Source organism: Mus musculus, chromosome 18 (genome assembly GCF_000001635.26).
Source record: "Mus musculus strain C57BL/6J chromosome 18, GRCm38.p6 C57BL/6J".
NCBI classification, from domain to species: domain Eukaryota; kingdom Metazoa; phylum Chordata; class Mammalia; order Rodentia; family Muridae; genus Mus; species Mus musculus.
The window spans coordinates 56,395,590-56,411,146 of record NC_000084.6 but is presented as its reverse complement, the minus strand read 5'-3'; the positions used below and the strand labels follow the sequence as shown (position 1 = coordinate 56,411,146).

The window sequence follows — 15,557 nt, the reverse complement described above, 5'->3', positions numbered from 1 at the left end:
TCTGAAGCCAATAGAGAAACTCCCCCCATCTCCCTGGAACACCTCTCTGACGTTCGCACCGATGTATTTAAAACTTGCCTTGATTAATGACTTTCCTTGTTCTGTAAAAATTAAAACATCATGAAACTGCTTCCATGTTGGAACATGGGATTTAGGTTAACCCAAGTCTGTGTTCCTGGGCCATGGTCAATCAAAATGGCTCTGGAATAAACTTGTATTGCCTTTAAGAGAAGAGCTGAGATTCTATTTGTTTGTTTGTTTGTTTTCATTTTTATTTTTTTGCATAGGCAGGTATCATAAGTAAATCTATCAGGAGGCGCTGAGGCACATCTGCCCATTTACTGGAAACTAGCAGAATTGTTTAACAGTCAGTATAGGCTCAGGAATCCCAGATTTTTCTTTTACACAGTATGATGCCTGTTTCTGACTGTCTCTTCTGGGGCTCGAAAGGCTATCCTAGGTGAGATAAATAAATGGAACTAAATGACCATTGAGTTTTGACACTAGATTCGATCTCAAGCCAGATGAAGTGCAGTGAAGTTGGCTAGGATGGGTCCATCAGGGCATTCATTTCCGTAGCTAATTTTGTTTCTGTTGGTTCTATTTCCTTAGCAACACAGAAGACTTGTCACTTTCCTCCCTTATCTAAGCAACCTAGGGAGTGACTGTAATCTAGGCCCTCTCAACCTTCCTAAAGCTGTGACACTTTAATATAGTCTCTCAGGTTGTGGTGACCCCCCCAACCATAAAATTATTCTGTTGCTACTTCGTAACTGTAATTTTGCCACTGGTATGAGCTGTAAGGTAAATATCTGTTTTCTAAAGGTCTTAGGTGACCTCTGTAAAAGGGTCATCAAAGAGGTCGAGACCCACGGGTTAAGAGCCACTGCTGTACACTGGTATACTGTAAGCCAGCTGGTACAATGAAAAATGGCCAAGCTTACGGAAGTATTCCCAGGCATTAGCCACGGTGCACACACATGAGACAGTCATTTGTTCTGGGCTCTCTGAAAGCACTCGTTCATCCTGTACATGCTGCCTGGCGACGATCCCTACAGCCCCACAAAGCTGCTCCCCGCTCCATCCTCCACAGAGGAAGCGACTCCTAGAATGTTCACTACAGTTCTCCTCGCCTGCCTTTGCTTTTGTTAAACACACGTTAAGTAAATATCAAGTGAACAGAGACACAATCACACAAACACGTCCGTTTGTTTGTTTGTTTGTTTTTTAATCTGCTGACAAAGTAAGGGTTTTTAAGTTGAATTAATCTGTATGGGTTTAAACTTTAAAGAAGGGTCAGAAATTAGAGCATAGATGATTAAATTGTGCTTTTCTAAAGATCTGCAAGTTTTAATAGAGTGAAATTTTCTCAAATCCATTTCTAAATTTGGCTTTCTTACGCTTTTTCATTTTTTTGCCAAAAAAGGAAGAAAGAAAGAAAGAAAGAAAGAAAGAAAGAAAGAAAGGAAGGAAGGAAGGAAGGAAGGAAGGAAGGAAGGAAGGAAGGAAGAAAGAAAGAAAGAAAGAAAGAAAGAAAGAAAGAAAGAAAGAAAGAAAGAAAGGAAAAAAAAAGTCTGATAACAGAAGTGACTTCCCAGCCAGCGTGACTTCCTCATGGCGGTCAATCTGGCCAAACCACATCTGTTCCTTAACTCAGTACTATAGAGCTTGTGGCCAGTGCCAGCGTCTACCCACACTGAAAGCGCAGATAAGCCTGGTGCATACAGTCAGTTATAATCAGACACAGATGCAGCCTTCGAGGGTCTGGGGGAAGTTATGCAACTTTAAGTTTTTCTGTAAGAAATGTCATGACTAAAATTTAGGTATAAAAGTGGGTATTATATATATATATACACATGTATATATGACACATTACACATCATATATTATATATCACATATTATATATTTATTATATATCATGTATGGAATGAACAAAGAAATTAAATTATCAATTTGGAGAAGGCAACACATATTATAACATCTCCAAATCTAAAAAAGTAGTCCTCATTCAGTATAAGGATTACTTAATTACCAGACAGAATCTATGAAATATCTTTACAATTTGGGTCAATTGTAATTTTTTAAAAATCTGTTGTCATAAATGCTGGTCGATGTGACACACAGATGTCAAGGATGTGTTTGTATTATTTGAGGTTAGTCCCCCCACACCACAAGCAGGAATTTTGACAAACTATTGTGTGCAGTTACCCTAAAAAAACCCAAGTCTAATATTGGTTATTTAGTTATGTCATTTGAATCTTGTCTTTATAGTCACCCAGAGGTGACTAAGGAATCGTAAGATTGGTGTCTGTCACTTGGGACTTACACATCTGATGATGGGAAGGACTAAGCCAAAGTCTAGCTTCTGGCTCTGTGCATTTCCAATCCTTGTTTCTCTTCCCCTATCCACGTGCCTCTGGTTTATGGCACCTGTAGGGAATGTTCATATTATGATATTATCAGTGGCTCTGCATCCCTGTGCCACTAAGCAGGATAAATTGCCTGAAAGGCATTCCTACCCCAGATGGTCAGCAAGGTCTAATGTGTACACAGAGATAAAGGCGAATTACAAAAATACATTCCACAAACTCCCAGCAAAATGAGTCTCCAAACAGCATTCCCTTGATCAGAACGCCAAAGACGCCCTTGGCTATTCAACCAGAGGGGAAAATTAGCGGAGAAGGAGAGCAATCAGAGCCACTGTAGGAATTAGAACTGTAGGAGTGTGTGTGTGTGTGTGTGTGAGCATCTCACTGCAAACTCCAGGGGCCCCGGAAGGTAAGTGAGGTAGAAGGTTAGGCTGTGCTAGCTTGATTAAAAAGCAAGCAAGCAAACAGACAGACAGACAACCATGCCCCAGTGCAATACGTTCTGAAAACGGCCCCAGGAAAGTCCCCCAGAGGTTGGACAAGGCCTTTTCAGAAGGTTCATCTTGAACAAGGAAGAAAGTCTATGAGGCAGTCAAGGGAGAGAGAGGTGTGCTGCATGTTTGAAACTCCATGGCACAGAGTGCTATTACTAAGAACCCACTCTGTGCTTTGGGTAAGTGACTGCGGAGGGCTGTGTGTTATGTTGGGTGAGAGATTCTCTCTCTCTCTCCTGGCAGTGTTAGCTGCTGAATATGTCTATCTTATTCCACTTTGAGAACTCTGACTCTCCTTAGGAAGAGACCTCCTCATTCCCACCTCCAGAGTCCCCTTACACCCTCGTGTTCTTCATGCTCACTGCCTTCTGAGTTTGCTCGCCCCTCCCTTCGCCAGCAGTCCTGCTGCTCTGACCCTCTTCACAGAAATACTTGTCCCACATCCAGGAAATCAATGACTTGCTTTCTTTGACTGTTACCAAGTCCTCCTCCCTCCTGGAAGAGGGAACAGTGATGTTCACAGTCTCCAAACTCAGTTCCCCCGTAGAGTCAGAATTTCCCTCTTGTAGCAGTGACTCCAGTGGACAGGAGTGAAAATGGACTATGGCACAAAGTCTACTTGGTTCCTGCTCTTCAGGTGCTGTGGAGTGCCTGTCCTTTGTGCCTGGTTGAGCAAGAGGGAAGCTCGAGAGGTTGAGCTAGAATGAGGAAGGCACTCGCTCCCTCTCCCACCCACTGGTAGCAGCTGCTAGAGTGGAGGAGTGGAAGGAACTAGCTCAGATCACCAAGCATGAGTGTGACTGTTGGGCCACCCTGCATTCTGATGTCATTGTTGGTTATCTGGAACAGTCCCCAAACCAGAGCCCGGGGACAGTTGTCAGGCATGGCTAGTCCTCTTTCCTGCATTCCAGCACAGCTCTGCCTCATTCTTGACCTGATGGGTTAACATCAGGAACCCAGTGTGTGTCCCTAAAGCCCATGATGGGCCTTACACTTAAGGGTCAATGAAGAACGTTCCCTTTGATCTCACTGCCAGTCTACACAATGAGTGTTCCAAAACAACTTGATCCAATAAAATTTCTTGATTTTTCTGTTTGCTGGAAGACAAAGTTAACTAATTACTGTATACTCATTAAGTCTAATTAATTTAATAGATGAATAAAAACTGAAATCAAAAGGAAAAGAAAAGAATTGATCCTAGATAGGGTGAAGGAGAAAGTTTATTATAGATATGTAGGAGAGCATAGCCAGAGGAGGGGACATCTGAGAGAGTCCAGATGGATGTGACCAGACTGAACTGTGCGTGTGAGGAGAGGGGGAGGGAAGGAACAGAGGGGAACCAGGTGCAGCAGCCAGAAGGCCCAAAGAGCTCGGGTAACCAGAATGGTTGGATTATACAGGGAAGGGTAGGGCAGCCCCCTGAGCTTGAGGGTTCAGTGTAGGGGGCAGGGTATGCCACCCAGGAGGGCCCTGTAACAAGCAGGGGCTGAGGGAAGCGGGGAGAACCTGGTGGCCAGGTCCTGCTTCCATATGTTAAATAGGAACCTCAGCCATTTGTCCCAGGCTTGAAATCTAACAAATATTAATTATGATTTAATTATTAAGATGAATCAATTTAACTATGAACTTACCAAATCTTTTCCCAATTAAATGTATATTAAGTTGTAGCAATCTGTATTTCTTATGAGGTTGTCTAGTGTCCTACATACTTTAGCAAATGGTGATTTTTTTTTTGGTGGTTTTGAATGGTATAGTACTATACATATTATACCTATCAAAGATTTTTAAATGTCATTTTAATGAAAGCTAAGGAAGGGCTTGGTAGTTTTTTGTTTTTTTTTTTAAAGCTCCTTGGAAAACCTGAATTAGAAGGGCTTTTTATTTTTTCAGCCTGAAAAAGATTGATAAATACTGAGATGTTAAAGAATCACCTTTAAAATCCGCAACAAGAATGTCTGAAATGCCTGCCTACCTGCAACATTCTAATCGTGTTTTTTGCTTGTGTAATAAATAAAAACAATTAATAAAAATAAAGATAAGAAGGGTAGAATGGGGAGATGACTCAGTGTGTTAGAACATTTGAAAACCTGAGTTTGAAAATCAGCACCCAAATAAAAAGCCAGGCATAGTCTGGGCAATGGTGGCACACACCTTTAATTCCAACACTTAGCAGGTGGATCATCAGAGTTCATCAGAGGCAGGTGAATCTATGAGTTCAAAACCTGCCTGGTCTACAGAGTGAGTTCCAGGACAGGAGAGCTACACAGAGAAACCCTGTCATGAAAAACCAAATCAAACCAAACCAAAACAAACTAACCCTAAATCTAGGCATGGCCCCAAATCTAGTAGTTTGAATATACTTGGCCCAAGGAGTGGCACTATTTGGATGTGTGGCCTTGTTGGAGGAAGTATGTCACTGTGGGCGTGGGGGCTTTATGGCCATCATGTTAGCTTCCTGGAAGCCAGTCTTCTTCTAGTGGACTTCAGATGAAGATGCAGCTCCTCCTGCCCCATGCCTGTCTAGACTCTGCCATGCTCCTGTCTTCATGATAATGGATTGAACCTCTGAGCCTCTAAGCCAGCCCCAATTAAATATTGTCCATGTAAGAGTTGCTTTGGTCATGGTGTCTGTTCACAGCAGTAAAACCCTAAGGCAGCCATACATGCATACAACCTCAGTACTATGTGGGCAGAGACAGGAGGATTACTAGGCCTTCCTGGATGCCAGTTTCATCCCTGGTTAAGTGAAAGACCCTATCTCAAGGGAGTAGAGTGGATAAGGACAGAGCTAAGCATCCAATATTCTCCTTAGACCCCTGCACAAATGCACACCTGAACACATGTATAGTACACCAGATCCCCCTAAACATACAGAGTTAAAAGAAATATATTAATGTTCCAAATGATTTTATTATCTACAAAATAAACATTTTAAAGTCTATAAATTATTGAAACCAATAAAAGGGTGTTGAATAAAAGATCAATTTAGAGATGTGCCCAAACACATGTGAATATAAATGCACCCGCACATACATCACACACACATGTACATGCAAAAACTCCTCAGTCAATTTAGAAACCTAAATACATTTCTATACAACATTAACAAAATAATTGCAAGAAAATGTCTTTACAATAGCAACACAGAACTCAAGTACCTAGAAATAAGTACAATAAATGATCTATATGATTTTTGTGTAGAATGTTTTAAAATCTTGTTGAAGGTTATTACAGATGATCTAAGTAAATGGAGAGATATATCATGTCTATAAATATGGACATTTATGCTGTAAGGATGTCAACTTTCCTTAAATCGGTTCAATGTCGTTTCAATTAAAAATAAAAGTCAATGCTAAGACTTACTAGAGTAACCATGCCCTTCCATTAGATAAGGAGTCCTTTTTTTTTTTTTTTTTAAAACCAGGTTGTTTTTCTCTATAATGTGATAAAAATTAGTAGGATGTATGCCAGTCTGACTTTTCATATTAGGCACGAGAGGAAAGGCTAATCAAGAAATAATGTAGAACAATTCAGTATCTAAATAAAATACTGTTTTTTCCAAGACAGGGGTTCTCTGTGTAGCGCTGGCTGTCCTGGAACTCTTTGTAGACCAGGCTGGTCTCAAACACACAGACATCTGCCTGCCTCTGCTTCCTGAGTGCCAGGATTGAAGTTGTGCACCACCACTACCTGACCTAAATAAAAATTCTAATTCTCTTGATTAACACCAAGAAACAAAGATATTCCAAATGTAAGGAGAACCCTACCTTAAAAGGAAACATTAAACAAACCAACAAATGAGCATTCTTGTAAGGTCTTCTCTACAGAAAACCACAACCAACCACAACACGGAATTGCGGAGTTCAGTTTCTAATGGATACATCTACAAAACACTCCCTCACCTAAGGCACAGGCAGCATTTGGAAAAGGGGGATGAAAGACAGAAAAAGCCAGAGGCAGGGGATTTACTGTGAGATTGTCTTTCCCAGTAATGTCTGAAGCTACACCCATAAAGTCTCACCAGCAAAACTTCGCAAAATGAGCTGAACAAGGGTGATATCAGTAGGCACACTAAAATGGATGGGAGAAAGACCATGGGGCCGCGACCCTATACAAAGACAACTCCAGGCAACCAAGGAATGCTGAGAATGGGAGAAATAGTCTTCCCCAGTGACTATTAGTCATGTAATACCAAATATTTATTCTTGAGAACATACATACAAGTAACATTATACAGACTGGGGTTATACATATATTTCCACAATGGCACCACCCACAATGGGCTGGGTCCTCCCACATCAATCACTGATTTAAAAAATTCTCTACAGGCTTGCCCACAGCCTGATCTTATAGAGACATTCTCTTAACTCAGGCTCCTTCCTCTCAGGTGACTCTAGCCTGTGTTAAGTTGATATAAAACTGGACAGCACAATCTCCCTTATCCCTGGTGTGTGCTCCTTCCTACACTGTTCATGACTGGCTCTTTCCATTGGGGTTAGTATCACTTCCTTGGGAGAGCCTTCTTACCACTTCACTTACATTAGTTTCCCTAATTTCTTTTTCCTCTTAGCTTTGACTTGTTTTCCATTAAAAATACTGGTTTTAAATTATGCATTTATGTATGTATGCACACATCTATATGCTTCTTTGTTTATTTTGTTTCCTTTTTGCAGGCCTTCAATATTAAACATCATCTCCACCATGAAACCAAGGAGTACCCTTCTCTTGCTCATGATGGTATCCCTTCCACATAGTCTGGCCTACAGTAGTTACTCAATAAAGTTTGACTTAATTGCATGCTTGAATAAAAATAGTGCATGGATTCTATCTGTTTCTATTTAAGGTAGTTGATCTGAGTGTAAGCTTTATCAGCTCTAATTCATGGGAAGTGTAAATGTAACTTTTATTCACCTGATATAATTGTCTTGAATTAGCTCACCCTTTCTAGATCCTTCTGAACTCTGGCTGGCTGGTTCAATTCATATGTTCTGGCTCAAACTCCTCTACAAGCTGATAGATTCAATCTGGTTTCTCTCAGCTTCTCACTGAGTTGCTCTGCTTGCCCTCTAACTAACTCTGGCAATTTGTTTTAATCTTTTGGCTCCTTCTTATTTTCTGGCTTCAACTGCCTCTGCTGACTGAGAGGCATGAACTCATTAATGAGCACAACTCCATTGTACTCACTGCACCACACTGTACTCACTGTACCACACTGTGCTCACTGCACCACACTGTACTCACTGCACCACACTGCACTCACTGTACCATGCTGCACTCACTGCACCACACTGCACTCACTATACCATGCTGCACTCACTGCACCACACTGCACTCACTGCACCACACTGTACTCACTGCACCACTCTGCACTCACCACACCACACTGCACTCACTGCACCACACTGCACTCACTATACCATGCTGCACTCACTGCACCACACTGCATCATACTGCACTCACTGTACTCACTGCACCACACTGCACTCACTGCACCACACTGTACTCACTGCACCACTCTGCACTCACCACACCACACTGCACTCACTGCACTCACTGCACTGCACTCATTGCACTGACTTCCAACTCACTGAACTGACAAACTGACTCCCCAATAAACCCTTGCACTTTTCCTGTGGTGTTCTTAAGTTTCTGTCTGTTCTCATGAGAGTTGGGCATAATCTATCTCTGACTCATTCTGTCAAATCTTTCTCTGATTTGTCACTTTGTCTGCCCCTCAATTAGATGCCATTTTCAAACACCACTGCTTCCTTCTACAAACTAACCTTTAGGGATTAAAGGTATATACTAAGGGTGTGTCTGTATTCCAGCCAGATCATACTGTAATTCAGGGCATGTCTGCTTTCTGGCCAGATCAAATAGACCTAGAAGGTCATTAGATGGAATCTCTTGCCAGAAAAGCTATGTTGCTGGATTAAAATTTCTCTATAGGAAGGATACCAAACAGCCACAGCCACAGAAATGTCGGATATATAGAATATAGAAGATGTGTTTATTTGTTTATTTTATATCTGAAAAATTTAACCAATGTGTGACTAAACTGTTGTTCAAAGTACTTTCAGTAATTTTATACACAAAATACCAAGCTCTTTCAACTAGATTAAAAGTTCTTCAACGTCTACACTATCTGGAGATATATAGATGTATTTTAGGTTGTTTCTAATACACATTTAAAAGTAGCACTCATAAATACTAAGATGGAGAAGTGATGTTAAATACTATGCAGGGGACATAGATCTGGATCCTTTCAAAAAGATGGGAGCATTTAGATTTGGGCACCCTTTCTTTTTGTAAAAATTTTACTTTAAAACTATGCATATATGGGGTGGGGGTGGTTGTACATACAATTTCAGTGCCCATGGACACCAGAAGAAGGCATCAGATTCCCTGGAGCTGGAATTACAGGGACTTGTGAAGCACTAGATATAGATGCTGGGACCAGACAGACCACCAATCTTCTGCAATATTAGCAAGTGCTCTTAACTGCTCAGACACTTCTGCATTTCTTTTTATCCTACTTTTTTAAATTGAAAATTGTATTCATTATATTTACTTAAATAACAGCTATTAATATATTTTGTTTGCTAGTGCACCTCATTTTTCCACTTTATTTTTGCATGCCAAAAAAGGGCTTGGCTGACTGTTTAACTGACAGGCTAAGGAGACAGCATTTGAAAGAAACCATTGAAACTCCACAGAACATGAACACATGCTGCAGGGGTTGGATATTTCATTTTTTCAAAAGCTTTATTTAATTTTATTTTCTGTGCATGAGTGTTTTGCCTGCATGCTTATCTTTGTACCACACATATGCAGTGCCCAAGAAGGAGAAGAGGGTGTCAGATGCCCTGGCATTGGAGCTACAGACAGTTCTGAGCTGTCATGTGTGCTCTGGGAAGTGAACCCAGGTCCTTTGCGAGAGATGCTGGTGCTCTCTTCACTGATGAGCCATCTCGCCAGCTCAGAGTTTTACAGTTTCATTCACTCAGCTAGCCACTAACGATGGGTGGAAAAATTAAGCCAACAACATGAAAACATATGAAACAACGATTGAAACTAAATTAACAAGGAGTTGAGTTTTCATTAGTAATATGTCATTACACAGCGTCAGAGCAGTGCATTGATTTTAACACAGCTACAAACGGACGCATCCCGACTGAGGTCAAAGGTTCTGTAAGCCACTGTACAGTAAGGAGCTGAACCAGAGCTCAGCGTAATACTTTAGTATTTAAGTAGAAAGGCAAAAAAGAGGGCAATTGCCTGAATGTTTTAAGAACTACTACTTAAATAGCATCTTAATAGTAAGCCAGGGAATCCTGACACTATAGAAGGTTTCTGCTTTGACTGTCTAACTCTGCTCCCTGAAAACCTACAGCAAGTCAGGAACTGAGGAGAGTCTCAGTATCTGGTTTTCTGATACGAAAAGAATATGTAAGAAGAAAGAAAGATTGAGCTTAGTGGTGGCTATACATACATACATACATACATACATATATTTTTTTTCTCAGTTCATACCCGTTCTCTTGCCACACCTTCCAAATGCACCCTGCGGGATCCCTGGTCTATGAAGTCTTTTCCCCCTAGTCCAGTGTTCCTCCAAGGAACCTAGTTCCCAGATCTCCAAGGGCCACCTGAGACGTGGCTGGAGGCGACCTGGGGAGCGCCGTGGAGGGCTGGGTTGTACCTACCTGAGAAACACGGAGCTTGGGCTGTCAGTGGAGCTGTGTGGGGCCTCAGCACTGGTCTTCGAGTTGCTGGGGATCTCGAACTTGAACACATTGTCACTGGAGGAAAGCCGTTTCTTCACCATTATCGTCTTGGCCACCACCACTCCAAGGTGCCAGCTCAAAAGCTCATTTCGAGAGCTCTCAAATAAAGTGAAAAGTTGTATTTCAGCTCGTCACAGTGCCTGCTACGCAGGAAGTTCCTACCTGACTCTGATCTAGCCCAGGCAATTTTTTTTTTAAGTTAGTTAATGAGTAACCTATCAGTATGACACAGCATGGTTCTCATCCCACTAACATTGGCTCTGAAAGAGAAACAGATGTGTTTGGGGAATTCAGCTCTCTCGCTTTGGTAATATGAACATTGCTGAATCTGTGGACTTAGGCAGAAAACCCTACGGAAAAATAAACAGTTTAACCAAAACACAGACAGAGGAGCAGAGCAGGCTGCAGGTGGACATTAAAAACAGGATGACCTTGCTAACAGCCCGAGCCTGCTGGGCAGGGTGAGGAATGTAGATGTGCTATCCCCCCGCCCCCCAGGAAATAATCCTCATCAGAGTGCCCAGGATGCTTAAAGTTGCGTGAGCCTTGGTTCTCAGAACCTGATGAACATGACAAGGCAAAGTCAACTGAATCCAAACACTCTGGCTGTGTATTCTGCTGAGTTACAGCTGGCCACAACCTTTAACAAAGCCTCAACAGCAAAGACACTAAGAAGCAAGAGTTGGAGTCTCATCTGTTATTGCTGACTGGGAAATTCATATCCCTACCATACTGGGCGTGGTGTCTGTCTCTCTGTCTCACAAGCTTAGAAGATAATTAATTCCATGAAAGAGTGCCCATGGTGATTGTAATTAAGCATGGGCTGATATACATTGTACCCAAACCCAGGAAGTCCAGAGAGGTCAGTTCTTTACGTGGTTGTATTCAAACACCCATGCTCATGTGCTGGAAAACCCCGGACTCCTCCCCGTCGTGGTTCTACAGCAAGGAGGGTTTACTCCAGAGGAGTTTGGGTTCTTTTCTTGTGGTTTTTGTGATTAGCCAGTGACATCAAGAAAAGTACAGATTTGGAGTGTGGAAGGCAGCACAGTTTCCTGGGAAATCAAACCTTCAGCCTTGGCCTTATCTCTGCCGATAACCAGCCAGGGGCAGGTTTGCTGATTGCCCCACTGTCTCTGGGCACACTCTGGAAATTAGACAATGTATGTGTATTGCAGTGGAATTTTACTGGTACCCAGTAGGGTGATCTGTTTATCTTTGTCTGCCTAGGGTTTTTCTCTCTTTAGGCCTGAATGTTATGACTCCTAGGAATCAACCATTGCTAGGCAAACTAACTGGTGGCCACACTAGTGGCTTGGGCTGAGACACTGATGGTGTCTTGGACCCAGCTATCCCCTTATGATTCCTGTCGAGGCATAGTCTATGTCTCTTTTGTTACATTTTCTTGGTATTTCCATTGTGTGGGAAATCACATTGCAAAGCCATGGCATAAAAGCTAAGTGATACTCAAGTTGCATGAAATCGATCATCATAGCTCTTAGAAAAGCAGCTATTTCCATGATAGCTTCTACTCTTTGTTAAGAAAAGTTTGCTTGGCCCAGATATTAACAAAACTAGTGTTGTGTAGGATATTGTTTCTCTCCTACAGGTATGGATTTTAACCAGAAGCAATGTTTAACTTAGAATAAAACGTCTTTAAAGGAGAATATTCTGGTGTCATAGCTTTCACTAGGAGAGCTTTCCCAGTACTCGATTAACAAAACACATACCCATTGGCAAAGCTCTCCCCTAGCCTGCGGCCTTCACTGCATCCCTGCCTGCTCTGTGGCTCCTTCTCACATTCTGTATTTTAGTGTAGAAGTCTTGGTTTAGATGACGTCCCAAAGTCTTCTCAGCCTCTTTGTGTAGGCATCACAGAGTAAAATTTGACTCTAAGTATATATATATATATATATATATATATATATATATATATATATATATATATTCTTCAATCAAACAGGGTCCATAGTTCCAACAACTTGGCATTGCACAATGACGATAGTCTTGTTAATTGAGCCCAGGTGTTCTGAAGTCTATGTCTGAAGAAGTAATTTGCCTTCTGCTGCTAGGCTAGATCTGAGGTGGGGACTCTCTGGCTGTTTAATCCTCTTTCCTCCTCTTCCTTCTCTGCCCTGTCTTTTGTAGGAGTGGAGGATTTGGCCCTCAAGGCATACAATCGAACTGAAAACACCAAACAGCTTCCAAACAGCTTCCCAACGACATGAAATATCAATTTCTACTTATAAACATTTATAATGTTTCCTCCATGTTTAAGGAAAGTTAGAAAGATCTATACTCGGAGACTCCTATGGTGAATTAGCCTGTCTTGGCTCGTATGAACAGCATTAGTTGGTGTGTGCTAAGCTTCTGTTACTACCATTTGGGAATAGAAGGTTTGAGTATGCAGTCTGTACACAGATTCAGAAAACTACTACGGATGACAGGAAAGACTATGGCTTTTTGAAAATGATTTATATTTAATTATGTGTATGCTCCTGGGTCTGTGTGGTATATGTGAGTGTAGTATCTACAGAGGCCAGAAGAGTGTGTTCGATAACCTGGTGTTGGAGTTACAGACAATGGTGAGCTGCCCAGTGTGAGTTCTGGAAACCAAACTTGGGTTCTCTATAGAAGTCCTTTTGTTAAAGAAGCAATATGTGCTTTTAACTGCTGGGTCATCTTCTCTAGCCCCGACTGTGACTTTTGAGCTAGTCACGTTTTCACTAATTTTGAGTAGATACATAAGTAGCACAATGAAAACATATGGCTTCTTTTTCTCATTGTGAGTGTGATTGTAGCTGTATGCCCACACATGGCTTGTAAGAGACCCAATCCCAAAAGCAGAACCAAGAATCTGGGGACTCCAAATGTCCCCATCCATGGGAATGGTTCAATCAAGGAGCTGCTATTGCCCCAGGCTAACTCGTGGGCAGCATTACACATAAAGTCCCTTTCAGTGTCTTTAAAATCTTCTGTTTTATGGTTTCTATGATAAAGATTAGAGATGAGGTTAGTTCTTCTCTTGCTGCACCTGCCTCTCTGCTGTACTCACTGAGGTATTTTAAACTTGTCTTGGTTTATGACTTCTTTTTCATCTGTAAAATTACAAAATTTCATGAAAATGCTTCCTCATTGGAACATGGAATTCTGGGTAACCCAAATCTGTGGTCCTGGGCCATGGTCACTCAGATTGTCTCCAGAGCAAACTATCTTTGAAAGGATAGAGCGAGAAGAAAGACATTGGCCTTGACAATATAGAAATACATAACTCTCAGCAGAGGTCATGACAATAGAAGGAATTTTGGCCCCAGAAAGATTAGAAAATTAATCTTCCAACTGCAGGAAAGCAGAACACACTTGGGACAACTTTTCCTTTGTGCATTTGTTCTTTGTGACAGAAAGGAAAGAGACTTGACAACCCAATTTCCATTCACAGTCCAACCACCAGCTTGGGCAAATGTTTTCATTGTTCTAAATGATGTTTGCTTACATTTATAAATTAAATCATGATTGTTGGTTTTGGGCTGGTAAGATGGCTTCATGGGTAAATATGCTTGTGACCAAAGCTGACCAATTCCTGGAAACCACATGGTGGGGGCAGAGAACGGATTCTGGCAACTTCTGACTTTCACATCCAGTGAGGCAGTGTGTACCTGCCCCCCTAACAGAAAATAAATAAAGATAAAAATTTTAAAGCCTGATTCCTCTTCCCCCTCCTTCTTCCTTCTCCTTGTTCCTCCTCATCTCCCTCTTTTCCTCTTCCTTCTCTACTCAACACCTCTGCAAAGCCCACTGCTCAGAGCCCACACCTCTGGGTGACCGTTCCATCTTTATTTCATTTCACAAGGCCAGAGATGCTAGGGCCTCCTCCCTCTGGTGATGGGGCTGCTCTCTTGCTGAGGTGAAACAGCACCTTTCACTAGCAGCATCTTCTACAGGAGTCTGAGGGAGAGGCATGAACATGGGTTCAAAATGGTTGTCACTGCTGTCAGATTTATCAGAGTGCCTGTTTGTGTCAGGGACAATGGTACATTTCTTAGAGCATGGTCACTGGGCTATCTGACAAGTAGAGGTGTCGTGTTTCAAAGGATGCTGCCTGGTACCCAAAATGGATTGTTCAGTTCTCCTATTCACAAGATAGAAACTTTCTAGATCCTTCTCTTCCATGCCACAACCTGGTCCTGTCAGTCTGGCATTTTGTCCAATGTGGCTGTGGCTGATTTACATGGACAGCAGATAGCGGGCCCACAGGAAACCTACCATTTCTAAGTCTCTCAGGCGTGTAAGCTGTAATGCTGCAGTCAGGGATTTTTGAAAAGGTTAAGTGATATTCCAAAAGGATAGGTCAGAGGATGTAGAGCTTTAGTTGACCTTATTCTCTCTCCAATTCAGGGTGACTCTGCTGGAAGGAAGACACTATTCATGCCATATGCCTAGCCAGAGCGAGCTCTTTAGAAGAGACTTGGCTGCAGTTGACTGAGAAGTTCAACCCACAGCAGGGTTGCCTTTAAAATAGCTAACTAATGCTATGGGTTTCAGTGATGACTTGAATATGCTTGGCCAAGGGTATGGCACTATTAGGAGGTGTGGCCATTTTGGAGTAGGTGTGGCCTTGTTGGAGGAAATGTGTCACTGTGGGCGTGAGCTTTAAGACCCTCATCCTAGCTCTCAAGAAGCCAGTCTTCTCCTAGTGGCCTTCAGATGAAGATGCAGAACTCTCAGCTCCTCCTGCACTATGCCTGTCTGGATGATGATCTGCTCCCACTTTGATGATACTGGTCTGAACCTCTGAACCTGTAAGACAGCCCCAATTGGATGTTGCCCTTATAAGAAGAGTTGCCTTGGTCATGGTGTCTGTTCACAGCAGTAAAGCCCTAACTAAGACACTTTCCTTACTCTGTG

At 42.0% G+C, this 15,557-nt stretch overlaps 1 protein-coding gene and 1 long non-coding RNA gene across 5 annotated transcripts in view; one reads left to right on the top strand and one right to left on the bottom strand.

Annotated features, from left to right (window-relative positions):
* LOC102637792 (uncharacterized) overlaps positions 1–7,676 on the top strand; it is a 28,453-nt gene extending 20,777 nt beyond the window's left edge. For all 3 annotated transcript variants that reach the window (NR_168703.1, NR_168704.1, NR_168705.1), the window contains exon 3: positions 7,539–7,676. This is a non-coding gene — a long non-coding RNA (uncharacterized LOC102637792). The remainder of the gene's footprint in view (positions 1–7,538) is intronic.
* Gramd3 (GRAM domain containing 3) overlaps positions 1–15,557 on the bottom strand; it is a 116,308-nt gene that overhangs the window by 92,646 nt on the left and 8,105 nt on the right. The window contains exon 1 of one of the 2 annotated variants that reach the window (NM_001360917.1): positions 10,572–10,807. The exons of the other annotated variant lie outside the window; for it this stretch is intronic. Coding sequence (NP_001347846.1) covers positions 10,572–10,693 — 122 coding nt within the window. The 5' untranslated portion in view covers positions 10,694–10,807. Of the gene's footprint in view, positions 1–10,571; positions 10,808–15,557 lie in introns of those variants that run through there. 2 annotated transcript variants of the gene reach the window in all.